The 18,959-nt window shown below is 38.4% G+C and overlaps 1 protein-coding gene across 1 annotated transcript in view; it reads right to left on the bottom strand.

Moving 5' to 3' along the window:
- Positions 1 to 18,959, bottom strand: part of NEK11 (NIMA related kinase 11) — a 423,428-nt gene that overhangs the window by 282,026 nt on the left and 122,443 nt on the right. The window contains exons 6-8 of the mRNA XM_023735947.1: positions 7,292 to 7,441; positions 7,119 to 7,197; positions 3,393 to 3,478 (exon numbers count right to left, since the gene is read on the bottom strand). Of these exons, the coding sequence (XP_023591715.1) occupies positions 3,393 to 3,478; positions 7,119 to 7,197; positions 7,292 to 7,441 (315 nt within the window). The remainder of the gene's footprint in view (positions 1 to 3,392; positions 3,479 to 7,118; positions 7,198 to 7,291; positions 7,442 to 18,959) is intronic.

Below are 18,959 nucleotides of genomic sequence, written 5' to 3'. Positions count from 1 at the left end.
ATCCTTAACTTTATACAGTAGCTATTTTTATGGCAGCATGGAGTGGAGGTTAATTGCACAGGTTAGTAACAATCTCTGGGTCAAATCCTAGCTCTAAAGTTACAAGCTACAGGTCTTTGGACAAGTTACTTAACATCTCTATGATCATGAAGGAAATAAAAAAAAAAAAAAAGTATGTACTTCATAGGTTGTTGTGAGTGTAAATGAGTTAATTTGGGTAAGGTGCTTATAACAGAGTCAGGCAGATGGTCATTATCCATAATAATGGTAGCCAATATTATTATTTAAAAACTTCTTTTCTTCAGTTAAAGGAATGTACCTACATTAATCATGCATTGAAAGGTTGCCACCACACTCTTAATAACTTTTACTTCTGTTCCAGACTTGGTTAGGTCCTAATACTGCAGAATGCCTTTCATAATCAACTGTCTCCTTAAGGAACGCTGAGAAAATTGTAACGACCATTGTAGCTGCTATCATCTCTCTGGAATACTGTCCAGACCAGAGCCTCCAGAGGCTGTACAATTTTCAGGAATATAGATCCTTTATTTTGTAACAAAGGTGCCCTGGTGGCACAGTGGTTAAAGCACCCAACTGCTAACCAAAAGGTTGGCAGTTCAAACCCGCCAGCCATCCCACAGGAGAAAGGTGTGGCAGTCTACTTCTATAAAGATTTACAGCCTTGTAGCTGTGAGTCAGAGTCAATTTGATGGCAGTGGGGCGGGACACTTTGTAAGAATAAATAGATCTCCTTAAAGACAAAGTCTTAGATCTTGAAAATAACAAAGTGACTATTTGAAACCAATATTTCATAATATGAAATGCCCTCCGAACAATTGGATTCTAGCACACTGCTGACTGTAAACAGTGTCGGGCAAACTGGTTCACAACTATTGTATAAAATGATAGCTAGAATTCATCCTATATTTTTAAAATAAGATATCCTGGAGCCCTGGTAGTGCAGAGGTTAAGCTTCCAGCTGCTAACCAAAAGGTCGGAAGTTTGAATCCACCAGGCGCTCCTTGGAAACCCTATGGGGCAGTTCTACTCTGTCCTACCAGGTCTCTATGAGTCAGAATCAACTCGACAACAATGGTTTTGGTTTTTTGGTTTTTATATTCTCACATCTCAAGTTAATGGGATGAAATAAGTAATTTCAGGCTTTCTTCAAATTATAGGGTAGCAACTAAGAAACCTAGGTTATTAGGAGCACGCCTAAAAATTTACCCCATCAAGGGGCAGTGTATTTTGACAGGACAGCATGCATTAAACAAAGACAGAAGATCTATGATGGTTCAGGTCCTGCCTAACTGAGTTCAGACCTGAAAGCCTGTGCCTTGGGCTTGTTTAATATTAATCCCGGATTGCCTACAAGTGTCAGGACTCTGTACCTCCCGGGTCTCCCACCTGGGAGGCTGTGGGTCCATTCAGAACTTCCCAGGTCCAATCTCCAGGTTATCAAAATTTGAAGACCAGCTTTATAGTAGGCCTGGGCTCCAGGGGGTCCTCAAACCCCAGCATTTTCCTGTCACCTCAGGTCTGACTTCCACCAAACTGTGGGGCCATCAAAGTGACAGGCAGGTCCAGGCTGCATGGAGAAGGTTTGCACAGGGGCACTGGCCTAACTTGTGGAACCTTCTGCAAAAGTGTGCTTAGGGATGGTATGAAATATTATATCATAGCCAGGAAAAAAAATCTGACTTCTGGGAGTAAGGGTCCATTGTTTCTAACAAAGCAATCACTGTGCAAAGTGACAGTGGTGATATCATAGGGCATGGAGAGGAGAGAAACACTGAAATCTATCTTCTTAACCACCTGAATAAAGGATTTGGGAGGATGTAAAAAGAGAACCACTAAGAATCATCTTCCCATTTTATTGCTTCATGTAATCCCTTTCCTCCAGAAGCATGAATATACTGATTCTACGAGTTTTTTAAAAATATTGTAGCAAGTGAAAAGGTCATGAGGAGAGTAAGATCAGTGTCACAGTGCCATGACTCAAATATAGACCACAGCAAAGAGTCAACAGTCCCACAACTCTGGGACTGCCTGGGTGGTAGCCACTGATCCAGGAAGGAAAACCAACAACCATTATTGCAGTAAGTAAGCTGAAAGAAACAGGCATTTTCCCTGATTTGCATGTAATAACTAGTCTAATTTGCATGTAATAACTAGTCTAAAAAGAGACACGAGTATTTTATTTGCAAGGTGGAAAACCCACATAGTCAAGTGGCAGTATTACGTATCGCAGAACGTGACACAGGCCAGGGCTTTCCCTCACGACTATTCCAGGCACCCAGAAGGGACTGAATAGAGGCCGTGCATCTATGAGGCTCAGACACCCTTGGTTTGTCCAAATTTGTGAAGACAAGGGTTGTGACATCCATTTCTAACACTGATCCCAGTGAAATGGTTTTCATGGTATAAATTCATAAGGGCATCCAAAAGCCTGCCAATGTGTTGGCCTTTACTGTTAAGCCAGAAATCTTCCCAGGAGACAAACTTCTGACTGGTTTCCCCAGTTTGAATGTGAAGATAGAAAGCAAACCTGGTGCAGCTGAGAAACCATTGGACTGGGTGTTAGAAGAGCACATTTGTGCTATTTGGCCTTGAAGATCAGCCTGTTGAGGGCTCCTGTTCTCACCCTACTGCCTTGCTCAGCTCTTGGGAGGCAACTGCCATTCTCATTGGGTCTCTGTAAGATTAAATAGAGCTCCTTCAGCAAAATTATAGGTTTGGTCTTTATAAGTGATGTCCCCTTGCAGTTGTGCAGTGAGCAGCCTGGACAGCTGTACATGGCTGTTCTGAAGTGACCTAACTACTGTGTTACAGTATTCTGGGCTCTTGCAAGTTACAGCAGAAAAATTTTGAATAAGGTAGGAAAAAAAGCATTATGCCAGGAGATGATTATGGTTCTTCATGACATACACATTCTCTAGTTCTTATGTGAAAGGATGTCTATCTCAAAAAGTAAATTTTGGCTTATTTTCAATTGTCCCAGAACTCTACAATATTCTCTTTTGAAGAGATAGTCTGCCAGGTCCTGTTAAACATGTGAAAGCCACTTACGCTTAATATGGAAGGCTCATTAGCATAAATATCACTCAGTGTCTGAGATATTAATTTCTCTATATACTTACAAGACAACTGCAGAGCTACCCTGCAGATCTGTAAGCTGTGCATTGGTTTAAACTTTTATGACTTCCATTTGCTACCACCTGGGGCAAAGGGCTTTGGAACGCCAAGTTACTGAAGAGCCTTAATTTCTTGGCAAAGTTTAAGTGAATCCTAGGATACTTCATGCAGTCAGCTTAGCACTAATAGATTTTTAAAGACAAATGCATTTAACGTTTACACTCGATGGGTTTTTTAAAAACAAAGCAATTACTTACACGACATTAATTATATGAGCAGCCTCCTTCTGACAATTCAGATTCTTGTTTTCCAGAGTCATTTCCGAATATCTACACATCAGGTGCTGAAAAATAGAGCAACAACCCTGATAAACCTTAAGGGCTCCTCTTCAGGGATGAAAGGGCATAAAACTACCAGGTGCCTTTTCTGATTTACGATATTATTGACCATGGCAGGGGAACCTGAAAACCTAGCACTGGGGAACTATTTTTCCTTCTATAAAGGGTTACATAAATTACATGGTAGCTTATGTAACAAGATCCTGCTGGGTCAGGCTCCCGCCTACTCTCCAACTTCATCTTGTACTGCCTGCTCTCTCACTCCCTATTACTCAGCCATGGGGCAGGCCTTCTCCCAGCTCCAAGAATACATAAACTCTTTCCCGTAGTGGACAATGTCTAGGCTTCTAGGGCCAGGACTAGGGTGAGGCAAGTGAGCCACTGACCTCAGGAACAAAATTTAAGGGGTCACTAAAAAAACTCAATAACCAGGATAAGTAATATTTTAATACAATATTACAAAAGATCAAAATTAATGTCAAAAATCTATGATGAACAAAAAAATCAAAAGTTTAAATACAGACAGGATCCAACCCTGCACTTGCATGACTCTGCATCACTTGCCACATCCTAATCTTGGCCCTGTCTGATCGTGGCTTTATTTAAACTTTTGGTATTTTGTTCATCATGGATTTTTTGCATTACTTTTTTTTTTTTTTAAATATTGCATTAAAAATATTATTTATCTTGATTACTGAGGGTTTGTTTTGTTTTTGTTTTGTTTTTTTGGATCCTCTTAATATTTTGTTTCCAGGGCAAGTGACTCACTTGTTTCACCCTACTCTCAGCAGCTCCCCTTGGATCCCTTTTGATGGCTTGTGTATGCACATTGTCTCTTCAGTGTATTTTTGATCCCAACAGCCAGCCCCATGCCTCTTTTTCAGAGGCTTGACCTCGGCTACTGGTGCCCACCTTGCCTGCATATATAGAGGGCTAGAAGTACCGGGGAACTTAGGTCTCCCTCTCTTGTTCTGTTCCGCTTCCCCCACTTCCTCACCAGTTTCCCCTGGGAGAACACGTTTGCATAAGAACCCTCCTCTCTTTGTCTGCCTCCAGGAAACATGATCTAATTTAGGTTCTTTGCATGAGGGGGCTCCTTCTCATCTGTCTTAATGCTATTTAAATGTCACCTACCCCCTAGTGGTGCAGTGGTTAAGAGCTTGGCTGCTAAACAAAAGGTGGGCAGTTTAATCCACCAGCTGCTCCTTGGAAACCCTATGGGGCAATTCTACCCTGTCCTATAGGGTTGCTCTGAGTTGGAACTGACTTGACAGCCATGAGTTTGGTTTTCGGGTTTACTCCTTCTTTGACCACCAAGAACTCTCCCCTTCCCTTATTTTTACAGGATCCTGTTTACTTTCTTCCTAGTGCTTGTGATAATTTGTATTTATTTATTTATTTTAGTTATTGGGCAAGTCCCTAGGTGGCGCAAATGGTTAAGCACTCAACTAATGGAAAGGTTATTGAGCTCTCCCACTAGCATTCAAGTGCACAGGGACAGATTACCCAACAAGCAAGGTAAACAGGTGCTTGGGGCATCAACAAAACCGGGGCACCAGTTGTCCAAAGCAAAGATCCATAGATGCCAAGCAGACAGGACACAAGGAAAAGCGAGCCCCATAGTGGAAGGGAACGGACGGACAGGACACTAAATGAAACCGATACCAGCTTCAGGGCGTGAGAAGGTGACTGCCAAAGTTCATGCAGGTCATGAGGGCGCCCAGGTGCAAGGCTGTTTACAGTAATTTGTGTAATATTTGTTTTCTGATCATTAAATTTCCTTTTATGACATTGTTTCATCTGTTCATTTACAATTGTAGCATTTATTACAAAACAAGTATCAAAACTGAAGTATGAGCTGTTTAAAGCAAAATCGGTGGAAGTCAATTTTTCATTGTGGAAGATCAACAGAATTTTACACTGATTGTTGAAACAACTAAGTTCACTGACTCACTTTCTTTCTTGTAGAATATGTGGAATATTCTTTTTGTAGAAAATGTGATATATAGTAAAAGTCTCAGTACCCTGTATCCACTAAAAATTTTATAATCCAGTTCATCTCATTCCGCTAAAATGGCATACGCCACTTTTGCATTCAATTGCTAATATTATAGTCACATTTAAAAAGAAGTTATATAATGGATAGTTAAGACACACAAACACACATGTATGTAAAAACCAAACTCATTGCCGTCGAGTCAATTCCAACTCATAGCGACCCTATAGGACAGAGTAGAACTGCCCCATAGGGTTTCCAAGGAGCACCTGGTGGATTCAAACTGCTGAACTTTTGGTTAGCAGCCAAATGCTTAACCACTGCATCACCAGAGCTGCATATATATATATATGTATGAGAGAGACAGAGACACATATATACATAACTCACATATCCCATTCGAGTGGGTGAGTAAGCAGGGAAGGAAGCACCACAGATTATCAGCATTTGGGGCCCTCACATGCCTTAATCCAGCCCTGCAAGTGCAGAAAGCATATCAGGTCCTTTCATTTTGATGCCCTTGCCTGGCACTGCCACCACTGTCGTATTGCGGTGGCTTGCATGTTGCTGTGATGCTGGAAGCTATGTTACCAGTATTTCAAAAACCAGCAGAATCACCCATGGTGGGCAGGTTTCAGTGGAGCTTCCAGACTAAGACAGACTAGGAGGAAGGACCCGGCAAGCTACTTCTAAAAAAAATTGGCCAGTGAAAACCTTATGAATACCAGTGGACTATTGTCTGATACAGCACGGGAAGATGAGCCCCTCAGGTTGGAAGGCACTCACAATACACAGTGGCTGCAACAATGGGCTCAAACACAGCAACGATTGTGAGGATGGCACAGGACCAGGCAGTGTTTTGTTCTCTTGTACACGGGGTCGCTTTGAGTCAGAACTGACTCAACGGCACCTAACAACAACAAAAAGCCTGGCGCTGAACTGATACACGCACAGCAAGTCATCATCCGGGTTTTCCTTGGATTTAGGGCTTGACCTGCTAACGAAAAGGCATGTGAATTTTTTAAGTTGAACGAATGCCTTGTGGTTCCTCTTGAAGCTATTCATAAAATTAGAGGAAACTTGCCTGAGGGATTTGTGTTGTAAAAAGCTAAGAAGTTAAAAAAACAAAAACAAAACTTCCCAAGAGGGGACTGTTTGCTTCTTTCTTGCCATCTGAGGAAGATTCTCTGTATCAAATTTTCTAATCTACAGGAAAACAAAATAAACTCACCTATTCAATAAAAAGTATTATTGAGATATATAATGAGTAGAATAACACACGCTCAGGGGAAATCCCAGATTTTAGTAGTATTAGTAATAGCACATTCTTGGCCTAGCAGTGATACATTTATGAAGAGTTGAGACAGCATCTGTAAACAAGAGCTCTAAGGGGAGCTGTTGAGTTTAGGCACAAAATCACAACTCTGACTCTCCCACTTACATCTAAGTGGAGCCAGGGAACTGGAGCTCATACACCTTCTTTTGCAAAGAGGCTGTCGTAACTAACGTTTCCCTCAGCTTCTTTTCAATCTTGTTTCTCCTTTCTGACTAATTCTTAGTGCGTCTCATTCCGACAGCATATCTTCAAGTTATAGAATGCGTATGTAAATGCTAATACGTATTTCCTGATATCCTTTCATTTTACCTACCTGTAGCTGTTCATCAATGTAAGGGACTTTTAAAATCTCTATAGCCGATGGTCTCAATGAAGGACTCTTGTTCAACATGCTGTAAAGTTTAAAAAGAAAATTATTTTTCAAATGAGCTAAAGTAAAAGTACAATCTTAAACTGTTTTGGTCACCACATAGCTCTTTTCCATACCTTTCCATGATGGCGTTTAGTTCCCTTGGATATCTCTCAGGGAGAGAAGGCGTGCTGCCTTCAACAATTTTCAAAACAATGGACAAGAAATTGGAGCCAGCAAACGCATGATTCATGCAACACATCTCATATAAAATGCACGCCAGTGACCTGAAGACAAAGTCAGAGAATTTAAATAAGAACAAAAATCCCATTTGAAAGGTGTTCAGTCTACAAAACCTCAGATGTTAGGGCATTGCCTGTGAGGGAGTACCATACACTTCAGCTGTTTGCTTAAAAACTTAGTTTCATACTGTTCTTTTCCAGCGAGAAACATGTTTACTAAAAAAAAAAAAAAAAAAGTGAAAGAAGCAAGCGCAAAGGTAAGTCTGAATGACCACTTTTTGTCAAAGGAGAGCAAACCAACAAACCAACAGTAGCAATATGTCTGCACATAGTAGGTACTTAATAAATATCTGATCAATGAAGGAAGGAATTTTTGAATTAACTTCTATGGGAGTAAAACAGAAGGCAACTAAATTGCGTTATCCTAAGGCAGCTTTGTTAATAAATGCTGAATAAAATTTTAATTCATCAGCCTAACCTTGCCTCTAATGTGTACCCAGGCATTTTGAAAAGGAAACTGGCATTCTCTATTAGTTTTCTGAATACAATCCATTTGCAAGTAGGGTAGAAGAGAAGCTACTTGCAGCTCACATTAAAATGTACAATTTTCCTTTGGGTTATGAAACAGAATATTAACATTCTAGATCCGTGCAACACTGATTTGCATTAACCACACAAATCAGTAACCTCTAAACCAGCAGGAAAATCTTTTACTAACTCTACATCATAAGGAAAACTAAGAGGAAATTCTTGCCTGACCTTAGTAGTAAGAAATAACTGTACTTCTCCCAAATAGTGTATTTATTTTTATCATATGGGCATTACGAATTAAGTGAGTAGGTTTCTCTTTTCATGTTAGTTGCTTGAAAGCTTAGAAGTTTGTAACTAACTTTGTGTAAGTTATGTTTTTTGTAACTTTTAACACTGCCTTCAATTCTTTCGGGTACCAGGAGGGGTGTATACATAAATAAATACATATATGAATACTATCCTTTTAACCTTTTTGTGGGTTTTCATGAAATTTTTTACTTGTAAGAGAACTCTGGATATATGCATGGAGAATATTTCTGACCCAATAAATAATAATAACACTAAAAAATTCCAACTGACTGGTACTTGACATTTTATAAAGCACTTGCACATATGTCTCAACAAAGCCTTATAACTATCCAGTGATACAGAGCCGATGTTATATTTTTCCCACGTTATTGATGAGGAAACTGGCTCAGAGAAGTTAAGTGACTTGGCCTACATCACACAGGGAGAATTTACTCTTGAATGAAGGCATTTTTTTTTCCCCAAATCCTGGACTATGCCCATTATATCATATCAGAAAGAAGGGGGATATTAGGAGAAATTAGATGATATTGACTAGAATACCAAGATCAATGTAAACATTATAACTTAAAAAATTATTTGAGGCTCAATAAATTGCATCCATCTGTAAACTATTAAGTGGTATCTGGTATAGGAGAATATAATTAGAATTCTATACTCAGAAAAATTTTCCTTGAAATAAAGACACTTTCAGACAAACAAAAACTGACAGAATTCACTGCCAGCAGGAAAGCACTAAAAGAAATCCTAAAAGGAAGTTCTTCAAACAGAAGAAAAATGATCCCAGACAGAAATAAGGAATGCAGGAAGGAATGAAGTACACTGAAAAAAGTAATTTGTGAATATATATAAATGAATATTGACTCTACAAAACAATATTAACAATATCTTGTGAGAATCTAAAAATTACGCAGAATAAAAATCCATGACAAAAACATGCAAAAGAAAAGTATTCAATTGAATGCTAATTAAGATAGAAAATAGCAACATTTATGAAATGCAGCTAAAGTAATGCTTACAGAGAAACTGATAGTATTAAATGTATATATTAGAAAAAAGGCTGAAAAGCAATGATCTTAGCCATCTTGAGAAGCTAGAGAAAAAACAGCTAATCAAGTCAAAGAAGTATAAAGAAGGGAAAAAAAATCAGAATTAATGGAATAGAAACAAACATACGATAAAAAGAAAATCAGTAAAGGCTAATAAATTTAATAGACATCTAGCAAGACCAAGGAACCCTGGTGGCACAATGGTTAAGCGCTTGGCTGCTAACCAAAAGGTTGGCACTTCGAACCTACCCAGCTGCTCCATGGGAGAAAAGACCTGGCAATCTGCTCCCATAAAGATTACAGCCTAGGAAATCCTATGGGGCAGTTCTGTTACATCATATAGTATTGTTATGAGTCAGAATTGACTCAACAGCACACAAAAACAAGAACTACCAAGACTGACCACGAGAAAATGAAAAAAAAAAACACCACCACCACACAGATTAACAATAACAGGATTGGGAAAAAGTATAATACTATAGATTCTACATATATTAGAAAGTATTAAGATGACATTATAAACTTTATTACTCCAATAAACATGACAATTTAGATGAAATAAAGTCTTTATAAACACAACTTGCCCAAACTGACACAAGAAAAAAATTAAAAACCTGAATAGTCCTTTACCTATTAAACAGAGATAAGCCTTTTTTTTTTTTTAAGCAGAACCTTGATACTAAAATATAACAAAGATATGACACAAAAAGAAAATTACAGGCTACTTTTTCATGAACATAGACTCCAAAAATCCGAATAAACATAAGCACAAATACAACACAAATAAAATTTATTAATATTTTTAAAATAAAATCATCATGATCAAGTAGAGTTTATTTCAAGAAACTAGGGTTGATTTAATATTTGAAAATCAAAAGAGAAGAATCATATCTTCATCCTGATAGATGCAGAAATAAGGTTTTGATAAAACGCAATACTCATTTGTGTTGAAAAAAAGAAAACTCTTAGCATACTGGGAATGGAAAGGAACTTCCTTAATCTGGTATTTTAAAACTATAAATATGTATAGCAAACATTATTCTTATTGATGAAATATTGAAAGTTTATGCTTTTCATCTGAGATCATGAATAAAAGAAGAATGTCCACTATCACCACTGTACCCAGAGAAATAAGGCCAGAAAAAGTAACAGAATATATAAAGACTTGAAAAGAACACACTAAATTATCATTATCCTGAGATAATATGACTGTGTATATAAAAAAATCCAAAAGAATCTATAAAATATTAGAATGAACAAATGAATGTAGCAAAGGTGCTGAATACAAAGGTTACTTCTATAAGCCTGCAACAAATACATTTAAAAAAATGAAATAAAAAGTCATTTACATTAACATCACAAAGACCTAGAAATAAATCTAAGGAAAGATATGCAAGACTCTACACTGTAAACTACAATATATTGCTGAGAGAAATTAATATAGACAAAAAAGAAAAAAGGAAACGATATATAGTCATTGATGGATTGGAAGATTCAATGTCATGAATATGTCAACTCTTCCCAGAATTATTTACAGACTCAATACAACATCAGTCAAAACCCCAGCAGACTTTTTTGTAGGATTTGACAAGCTAATTCTAAAATTTGTATGGAAATGCAAAGGGACAGAGATAGTCAAGACGACTGAAGAAGAACAAATCTAAATGTTTTTGTATTACTACATGCTTATTATAAAGATATATTAATTATGACAGTGTAATATTGGCAAAGAAGAAAAAGAGACCACCGGAACAAAATAGAGGGCTCAGAAACAGATGCACACATATTCAATCCCTTGATTAATGCTAAGGTAACACTGCACTACAGTAGAGGAAAAGATGGTTGTTTCAACAAATTACTTGGGGTGAACTGAATAATTACATGGAAAAAGTGTATCTGGACCCCAATCTTATAGCGTACACACAAAATCAATTACAGGCAGATCTAGCTGTGAAAGACAAAACCATAAACTTTAAAAGAAAATAGGAAAATATCTTCCTAATCTTCCGGCAGGCAAATATTTCTTAAACAAAACCCAAAAAGCGCTTAACAATAAAATGACAGATTCATAAATTAAATTTCATTAGATTTATGAACTTTTGTTCATGAAAAGATATCATTAGGAGAGTGAAAAAGGAAGACTCAGAGTAGGGGAAGATACTTTCAGTTCAAATGTCCATCAAAGGACTGGTATACAGAATATGTAAAATAAAATTTTCTATAAATCAACAGAAAAAAGCAGAGACTCCAATAGAGAAATGGGCAAGATACTTGAGTAGATACTAACTAACCAAAAATCATATGTTTAGCATGATTAGTCATCAGAGAAATGCAATTAAAACCACAGCACAACGCCACTACACACTCATCAGAATGACCAAAATGAAAAAGACAGACAATACTAAGTGTATACTTTTATACTATGAAAAATGTTTTCTTTAAAAAAAAGATAGGAGGGCATATATATTACTTCTAAAATATAATCATCAGATTGAATCGAATAGTTTTACCTGTGTAGATGTGTATAAAATATTTGTATGTTATGAGGTCTCTCACTATACTTATTTCCCCAAAGGAGACTCTAATTTGGACCTAAAGAATTTCTTCTTATAATCATAGAGTAGTAGAGCTACAGGGGACTATAAAGATTTGCTAGGTCAAAAATCTCATTTTATCAACGAAAAACCAAAGATCAGAGAGAAGTGATTTGCCCAGAAAAGTGTCATGTTATATCAGCTCATGTTGGTGTTGGTCCTCATCCAGCATTTCTTAAAAATGTTTTTAAAAGATACATTGTTCACAGCCTGTTATATACTAATGTACATGTAATAAGCTGAATACTGATAAAAGAAATCAAACTTGCAGGCGAGAGTAATAGAAGGCTATCAACTGCTCAGCACCCACACTCTCTTTTGAAGATTTCTGGCTCAATTCTCATAGGCTCAGCGTCTCCTTTGGAACTCTGGTTAGAAGCAGAACGAAGGCAACCTCTCCTGGCTCTGACAGGTCTTAAGGGTTGGCTAGGAGCAACAATCCCTGATCCAGGACGATTTGAGCTGTCTTAGAAGCAAACTATTAGATTGTCTCCTCCAATAACACAAATGGTAACAATAATAATAATGACAATGATAGCTACAATTTCAATAGTGTTTACTATAAGCCATGCCCTTTTCTAAGTTCCTTACACATTTCAGCTCATTTACTCATTCTTGCAACAATCCCAGTGAGGTAGGAACTATTATTATCATTTCCATTTTTCAGACTGAGGAAACAATAAGATTAGGTAAATTGTTCAAGGTTCCATATTGAATAAGTGGTGAAGCTGGGACTTCAACTCTATGATAGCTCACCTCTCAATATACTGTACCAATCAGAGCATTTCTGATCATGTAGGGCTCTCTTGAGATGGAAATCATGGATAGCCATGATAGAAGTTTTCCAGGCAGGGTCTGACTTCCCAAGTCTACCTCAGATCTGCTCTGGAACCACATTCCACCTCCAGAGATCCCTGGGCCTCAGACAACAAGCCACGCAGGTCAAGTATAGGGCTCACAGGTAATGAGACTCTGTGGCAACAGGAAAGAAATGCAGACAAGTATGGCTCTTGGCACTAATTTTCACTTTGTTTTCCTTTTACAGCAGCAATTTTGTTTTTCTGTTCTTTGGAGGGGAAAGCGCACGAAATGTCTATTGAGCACAGTGAATTGACCATTAAGTCAAACTTCAGTTTCACAAAGACATGTCTCTACCTTAGCCACATTTTATGAAGTCATGAGGGTTTTTAAAAGATTTGCAATTATCTGGTTAAACAGACTATGGAACAATTAAATCTAGAGGCTGGCTCAGTAATGAATTAGCTTTGATAGAGGACTACTCTCTTTTTTGGAAATCCTCTCAGCTACACTGAAAGCATGTTGCTTTCCATTTACCTGTTTCCCTTTGCTCTAATGATATTTGCCTGCACTTGAGGACATGGAGAAGACTTTGTTGATCAACCAGTAACCTGTTAAAAGGGACACGCTATGGTGCCAATGCTCCTCCCGGGAAGGCCTGCTGGTAACTGAAATATGAGACAATCTGATGACAAACAAGACCATGACACTTATGGCAAATGATTTTTGATTATTCTGTTACAAGTTTTAAAATCTATCTACTATATATGTACGTTCTATTCTGGTAACTATATATCTGTACTTATGGTTTTTATTTTCTCCTATTTCCATCTATGTATTTCCACATGGGAATCATTCTATCACCTCAAACTCATCACTTCCATAGTTTTTGAAGAATTTTTGCCTATTACACTCTCAGGTCTTAACTCCGGCAATACAAAAGCACTAGTGGGGGAAGGGGGTGGAAAAAAACAAGTGAAAGGTGCATTTTTATTTGAAGTCTGTGATTTGCATTCCTTTCTTTCTTCAAAATACAGTCAACTGTGAAAAGGTAAGCAAATAAATCCCTGAGGGAGTTAACATAAGCAATGGAAGGAAAGACAGGGATCAGGTGCATGTGAAGTAAATTACACCTGAACTCCATAAACCTGCCATCTATCCAAGTCGACCACAACTGCCAAGAGGATTTCTGAAGTGCAAGTTGATAATGAATTGAAAATGTACATTGGGCTTTCTCTTTTCTCAAGATAACTAAAGTCATCCCTTGAAATCTGCCCGGTCCATGCAAAGAGAAGCCTGTCCCACAGCATCACATGACTCTGCTTGGTTGGGGAAGTTTTATTGATTCTCTAGATAACATATGGAGCCCTGGTGGTGCAGTGGTTAAGAGCTCGGCTGACCAAAATATTGGCAGTTCGAATTCACCAGTCGCTCCTTGGAAAACCTATGGGGCAGTTCTACTCTGTCCTATAGGGTCACTATGAGTCAGAATCCACTTAACAGCAATGGGTTTTGTTTTGTTTTAGATGGCATATTTATTGGATGTAATTCAGGAGCATCGTGATATATCCATCCAGAAAAGTGTACACATAATTTAAGCAGTTGAGTATATATCGCAAATAATTGAGATTTAATGCAAGAATATTAGGTTTTGTTTCGTGTGTCTTTCCCTAGGTGGAACAAATACTCAAAAAGCAATATCATATAACAGCCATTTATTAAGGGCTCACCATGTCCCAGAACCTTTAGCAGTGCTTCCCAAACTTTAATGTGTATACAAATCACCCAGGGATTTTGTTAACATGTTGATTCTGAGTACTTGCGGGGGACATGGTGGCAGCATTAGAAGTATGGTTTTTGGATCTTCCTTAAATCCCCATATAAAAACAAAGCAACCAGACAGCGAAACCAAAAACTCATGTCCAACATTTTCAACAGTTAGGTGACAAGCCGTCACCTTAAACCTCAAGGTACAACTGAGTGAAGACAAACCAAAATAGCCACAAGACCTGCACAGTATCAGCATCTGTGTGAGAAGAAGCAGAGGGAAGCTTCAGAACAGAAGAACCTCAAAATAGCCAACAGGTATTCACTGGAAGGAATCCCTGGGTGGTGCAAATGGTTAACGGACCCAACTGCTAACTGAAAAGACTGCAGGTTCAAGTCTACCCAGAGGTGCCTCAGAATAAGGACCTGGTGATCTACTCTTAAAAATCAGCCATTGAGTGTATCTTTGGCTATGTATATTGTCACCAAAAAAAAAAGGTCGAGAAGGGAGACGGTTGACATGTCATGGGGTTGTTAACCAATGTCATAAAACAATATGTGTACTACTGTTTAATGAGAAACTATTTGTTCTGTAAACTTTCACCTGAAGTACAATTTTAAAAAAAAAATCTGCCATTGAGCCAACAAAAAAAGCCCTGCCCGGATGGTTTCACTGGAGAATTCTACCAAACTTTCCAAACCACTACTACTAAAGGTATTTCAGAGCATAGAAAATGATGGAATACTCCCAAACTCATTCTATGAAGCCACCATAGCCCTGATACCAAAACCAGGTAAAGACATCACAAAAAAAGAAAATTACAGACCAATATCCTTCATGAACATTGACACAAACACTCACTCATGACAAAAACTCTCAACAAAATACGAATAGAAGAGAAATTCCTCAACATAATTAAGGGCATTTATACAAAGTGAACAGCCAACATCATCCTAAATGGAGAGAGTTTGAAAGCATTCCCCTTGAGAACGGGAACCAGACAAGGATGCCCTTTATCACTACTCTTATTCAACATTGTGCTGGAGGTTCTAGCCAGAGCAATTAGACCAGAAAAAGAAATAAAGGGCATCTAAATTGGTAGGGAAGAAGTCGAAGTATCTCTATTTGCAGATGATGTGATCTTAAACACAGAAAACCCCAAAGAATCCACAAGAAAACTACTGGAACTAATAGAAGATTTCAGGAAAGTATCAGGATACAAGATAAACATACAAAAATCAGTTGGATTCCTTTACACAAAAAAAGAGAACTTCGAAGAGGAAATCACCAAATCAATACCATTTACAATATCCCCCAAGAAGATAAAATAGAATAAATCTAATCAGAGATGTAAAAGACCCGTACAATGAAAACTACAAGACACTACTGTAAGAAACCAAAAGAGACCTACATAAGTGGAAAAACATACCTTGCTCATGGATAGGGAGACTCAACATTGTGAAAATGTCAATTCTACCCAAAGCAATCTACAGATACAATGCAATCTTGATTCAAATTCCAACAGCATCTTTTAATGAGATGGAGAAACAAATCACCAACTTCATATGGAAAGGGAAGAGGCCCTGAATAAGTAAAACATCACTGAAGAAGAACAAGGCCTCACACCACCTAATTTTAGAACCTATTATACTGCCACAGTAGTCAAAACAATCTGGTACTGGTACAACAACAGATACATAGACCAATAGAACAGACATAAATTCATCCATCTATGAGCAGCTGATATTTGACAAAGGCTCAAAGTCCGTTAACTGAGGAAAAGACAGTGTCGTTAACAAATGGTGCTGGCATAACTGGATATCCATCTGCAAAAAACTGAAACAAGATCCATACCTCACACCATGCACAAAAACTAACTCAAAATGGATCAAAGACCTAAATATAAAATCGAAAATGATACAGATCATGGAATTAAAAATAGGGACAACGCCAGGAGCGCTAATACATGGCATAAACAGAATACGAACCATAAGTAACAATGTACAAACACCAGAAGAGAAACTAGATAACTGGGAGCTCCTAAAAATCAAACACTTATGCTCATCAAAAGACTTCACCAAAAGAGTCAAAAGACAACCTACAGACTGGGAAAAAAATTTTGGCTACAACAAATCCGATCAGCATCTAATCTCTAAAATCTACAAGATACTGCAAAACCCCAACAACAAAAAGACAAGTAACCGAATTAAAAAATGGGCAAAGGATATGAACAGGCACTTCACCAAAGAAGACATTCAGGTGGCTAACAGACACATGAAGAAATGCTCATGATCATTAGCCAATAGAGAAATGTAAATCAAAACTACAATGAGATATACCATCTCACCTCAACAAAGCTAACATTAATCCAAAAAACACAAAATAATAAATGTTGGAAAGGGTGTGGAGAGACTAGAACACTTATACACTGCTGGCGGGAATGTAAAACGGTACAACCACTTTGGAAATCGATTTGGCGCTTCCTTAAAAAGTTAGCAATAGAAGTACCGTACGATCCAGCAATCCTACTCTTTGGAATATATCCTAGAGAAATAAGAGGCCTCACATGAATAGATATATGCACACTCATGTTCACTGCAACACTGTTCACAATAGCAAAAAGATGGAACAATCTAGGTGCCCATCAATGGACAAATGGATAAACAAATTATGGTACAGTCACACAATGGAATACTATGCAACCATAAAGAACAACAATGAATCCGTGAAACATCTTATAACATGGAGGAATCTGGAAGGCATTATGCTGAGTGAATTTAGTCAGTCGCAAAAGGACAAATATTGTATAAGACCACTATTATAAGAACTCAAGAAAAAGGTTTAAAAACAGAAGAAAACATTCTTTGATGGTTCCGAGAGTGGGGAGGGAGGGAGAGAGGTAATTCACTAACTAGGTAGTAGACAAGAATTATCTTAGGTGAAGGGAAGGACAGCACACACTACAGGGGAACTCAGCACAACTGGACTAAACCAAAGCTAAGCAGTTTCCTGAAAACAACCAAATACTTCTAGGGACAGAATAGCAGGAGCAGGTGTCTGGAGACCATGCTTTCAGGGAACATCTAGGTCAACTGGCATAACAAAGTTTATTAAGAAAATGTTCTGCATCCTACTTTGGTGAGTGGCATCTGGGGTCTTAAAAGCTAGCGAGTGGCCATCTGAGATGCATCAACTGGTACCAACTCACCTGGAGTAAAGAAGAATGAAGAGCACCAAAGTCACAAGGAAAGTATCCCAAGAGACAGGGCCACATAAACCAGAGACTGCATCAGCCTGAGACCAGAAGAACTAGATGTTGCCCGGCTACCACCAATGACTGCCCTGACAGGGAACACAACAGACAGTCCCTGATGGAGCAGGAGAAAAGTGGGGTGCAGAACTCAAATTCCAGTGAAAAGACCAGACTTAATGGTCTGACTGAGACTGGAGGAACCCCAGAAAGCATGGCCCCTGGACTCTCTGTCAACCCAGAACTAAAACCATTCCCGAGGCCAACTCTTCAGACAAAGATTAGACTGGACTATGGGACATAAAATGATACTCATGAAGAGTGTGCTTCTTAGCTCAAGTAGATACACAAGACTAAATGGGCAGCTTCTGTCCGGAGGTGAGATGAGAAGGCAGAGAGGGTCAGGAGCTGGTTGAATGGACACAGGAAAACAGGAGTAGAAAAGAGGAGTGTGCTGTCACAGTATAGGGAGAGCAATTAGGGTCACATAACAATGTATGTATAAAATTTTGTATGAGAGACTAACTTGAATTGTAAACTTTCACTTAAAGTACAACAACTTAAAAAAATCAGCCACTGAAAACCCTATGGAGCACAGTTCTACCCTGACACATGTGAGGTCACCACAAGTTAGAGTCAACTTGATAGCAACTGGTGCTCACTGGAAAACACAAAGGGCCAATCTAAGAAGAGCAGTTGAAACCAGAGGGGGTTTTGCCCAATCCAAACACAGGGTGAATGCCAGAAGTCCACAGGAAGGACTAAGGGGGCGGAGCAGTCTAGGCCAGGGCTGACCAATAGAATTTCCCACAATGATGGTAATGCTCTATGTTTCTGTACACAATAGCCAGTACCCATGTATGAATACTGAGTACTTGAAATGTGACTAGTGTGACTGAGGAATTGAATTTTTAAAAGAATACTTAAAGGAAAAATGAACTCACTCTTTCCAACATATCATTCCAGAATACTATCATGTTTTAGAGGAGAACCATGAAATGTTAGAAAAAGCAAGGTTTGGTGAATTTTCTCCTGTTAATACCAGCTGTAATTTCTTTCTTCCACAATTGAGCTTTATAATGTCTGAAGGAAGATCATCTCATCTCACCCCCTGTGGTGATCCCATACCCTCCACGCCATAAGAATTTGGCCAATGGAAGGACTGAGGACAGGACCAACACAAGAAAGAGAGAGAGGAGGCAGGGCAGAGAAGGAAAACTGGCTAAAACGGAAAGCTTTTCCCATCTTTAGCTATTCTCAGAGTCAC

Source organism: Trichechus manatus, unplaced genomic scaffold (assembly GCF_000243295.1).
Source record: "Trichechus manatus latirostris isolate Lorelei unplaced genomic scaffold, TriManLat1.0 scaffold00084, whole genome shotgun sequence".
Taxonomy (NCBI): Eukaryota; Metazoa; Chordata; class Mammalia; order Sirenia; family Trichechidae; genus Trichechus; species Trichechus manatus.
Note: the sequence above shows the minus strand (reverse complement) of the source record. Positions and strands in the feature narration are given on the sequence as shown.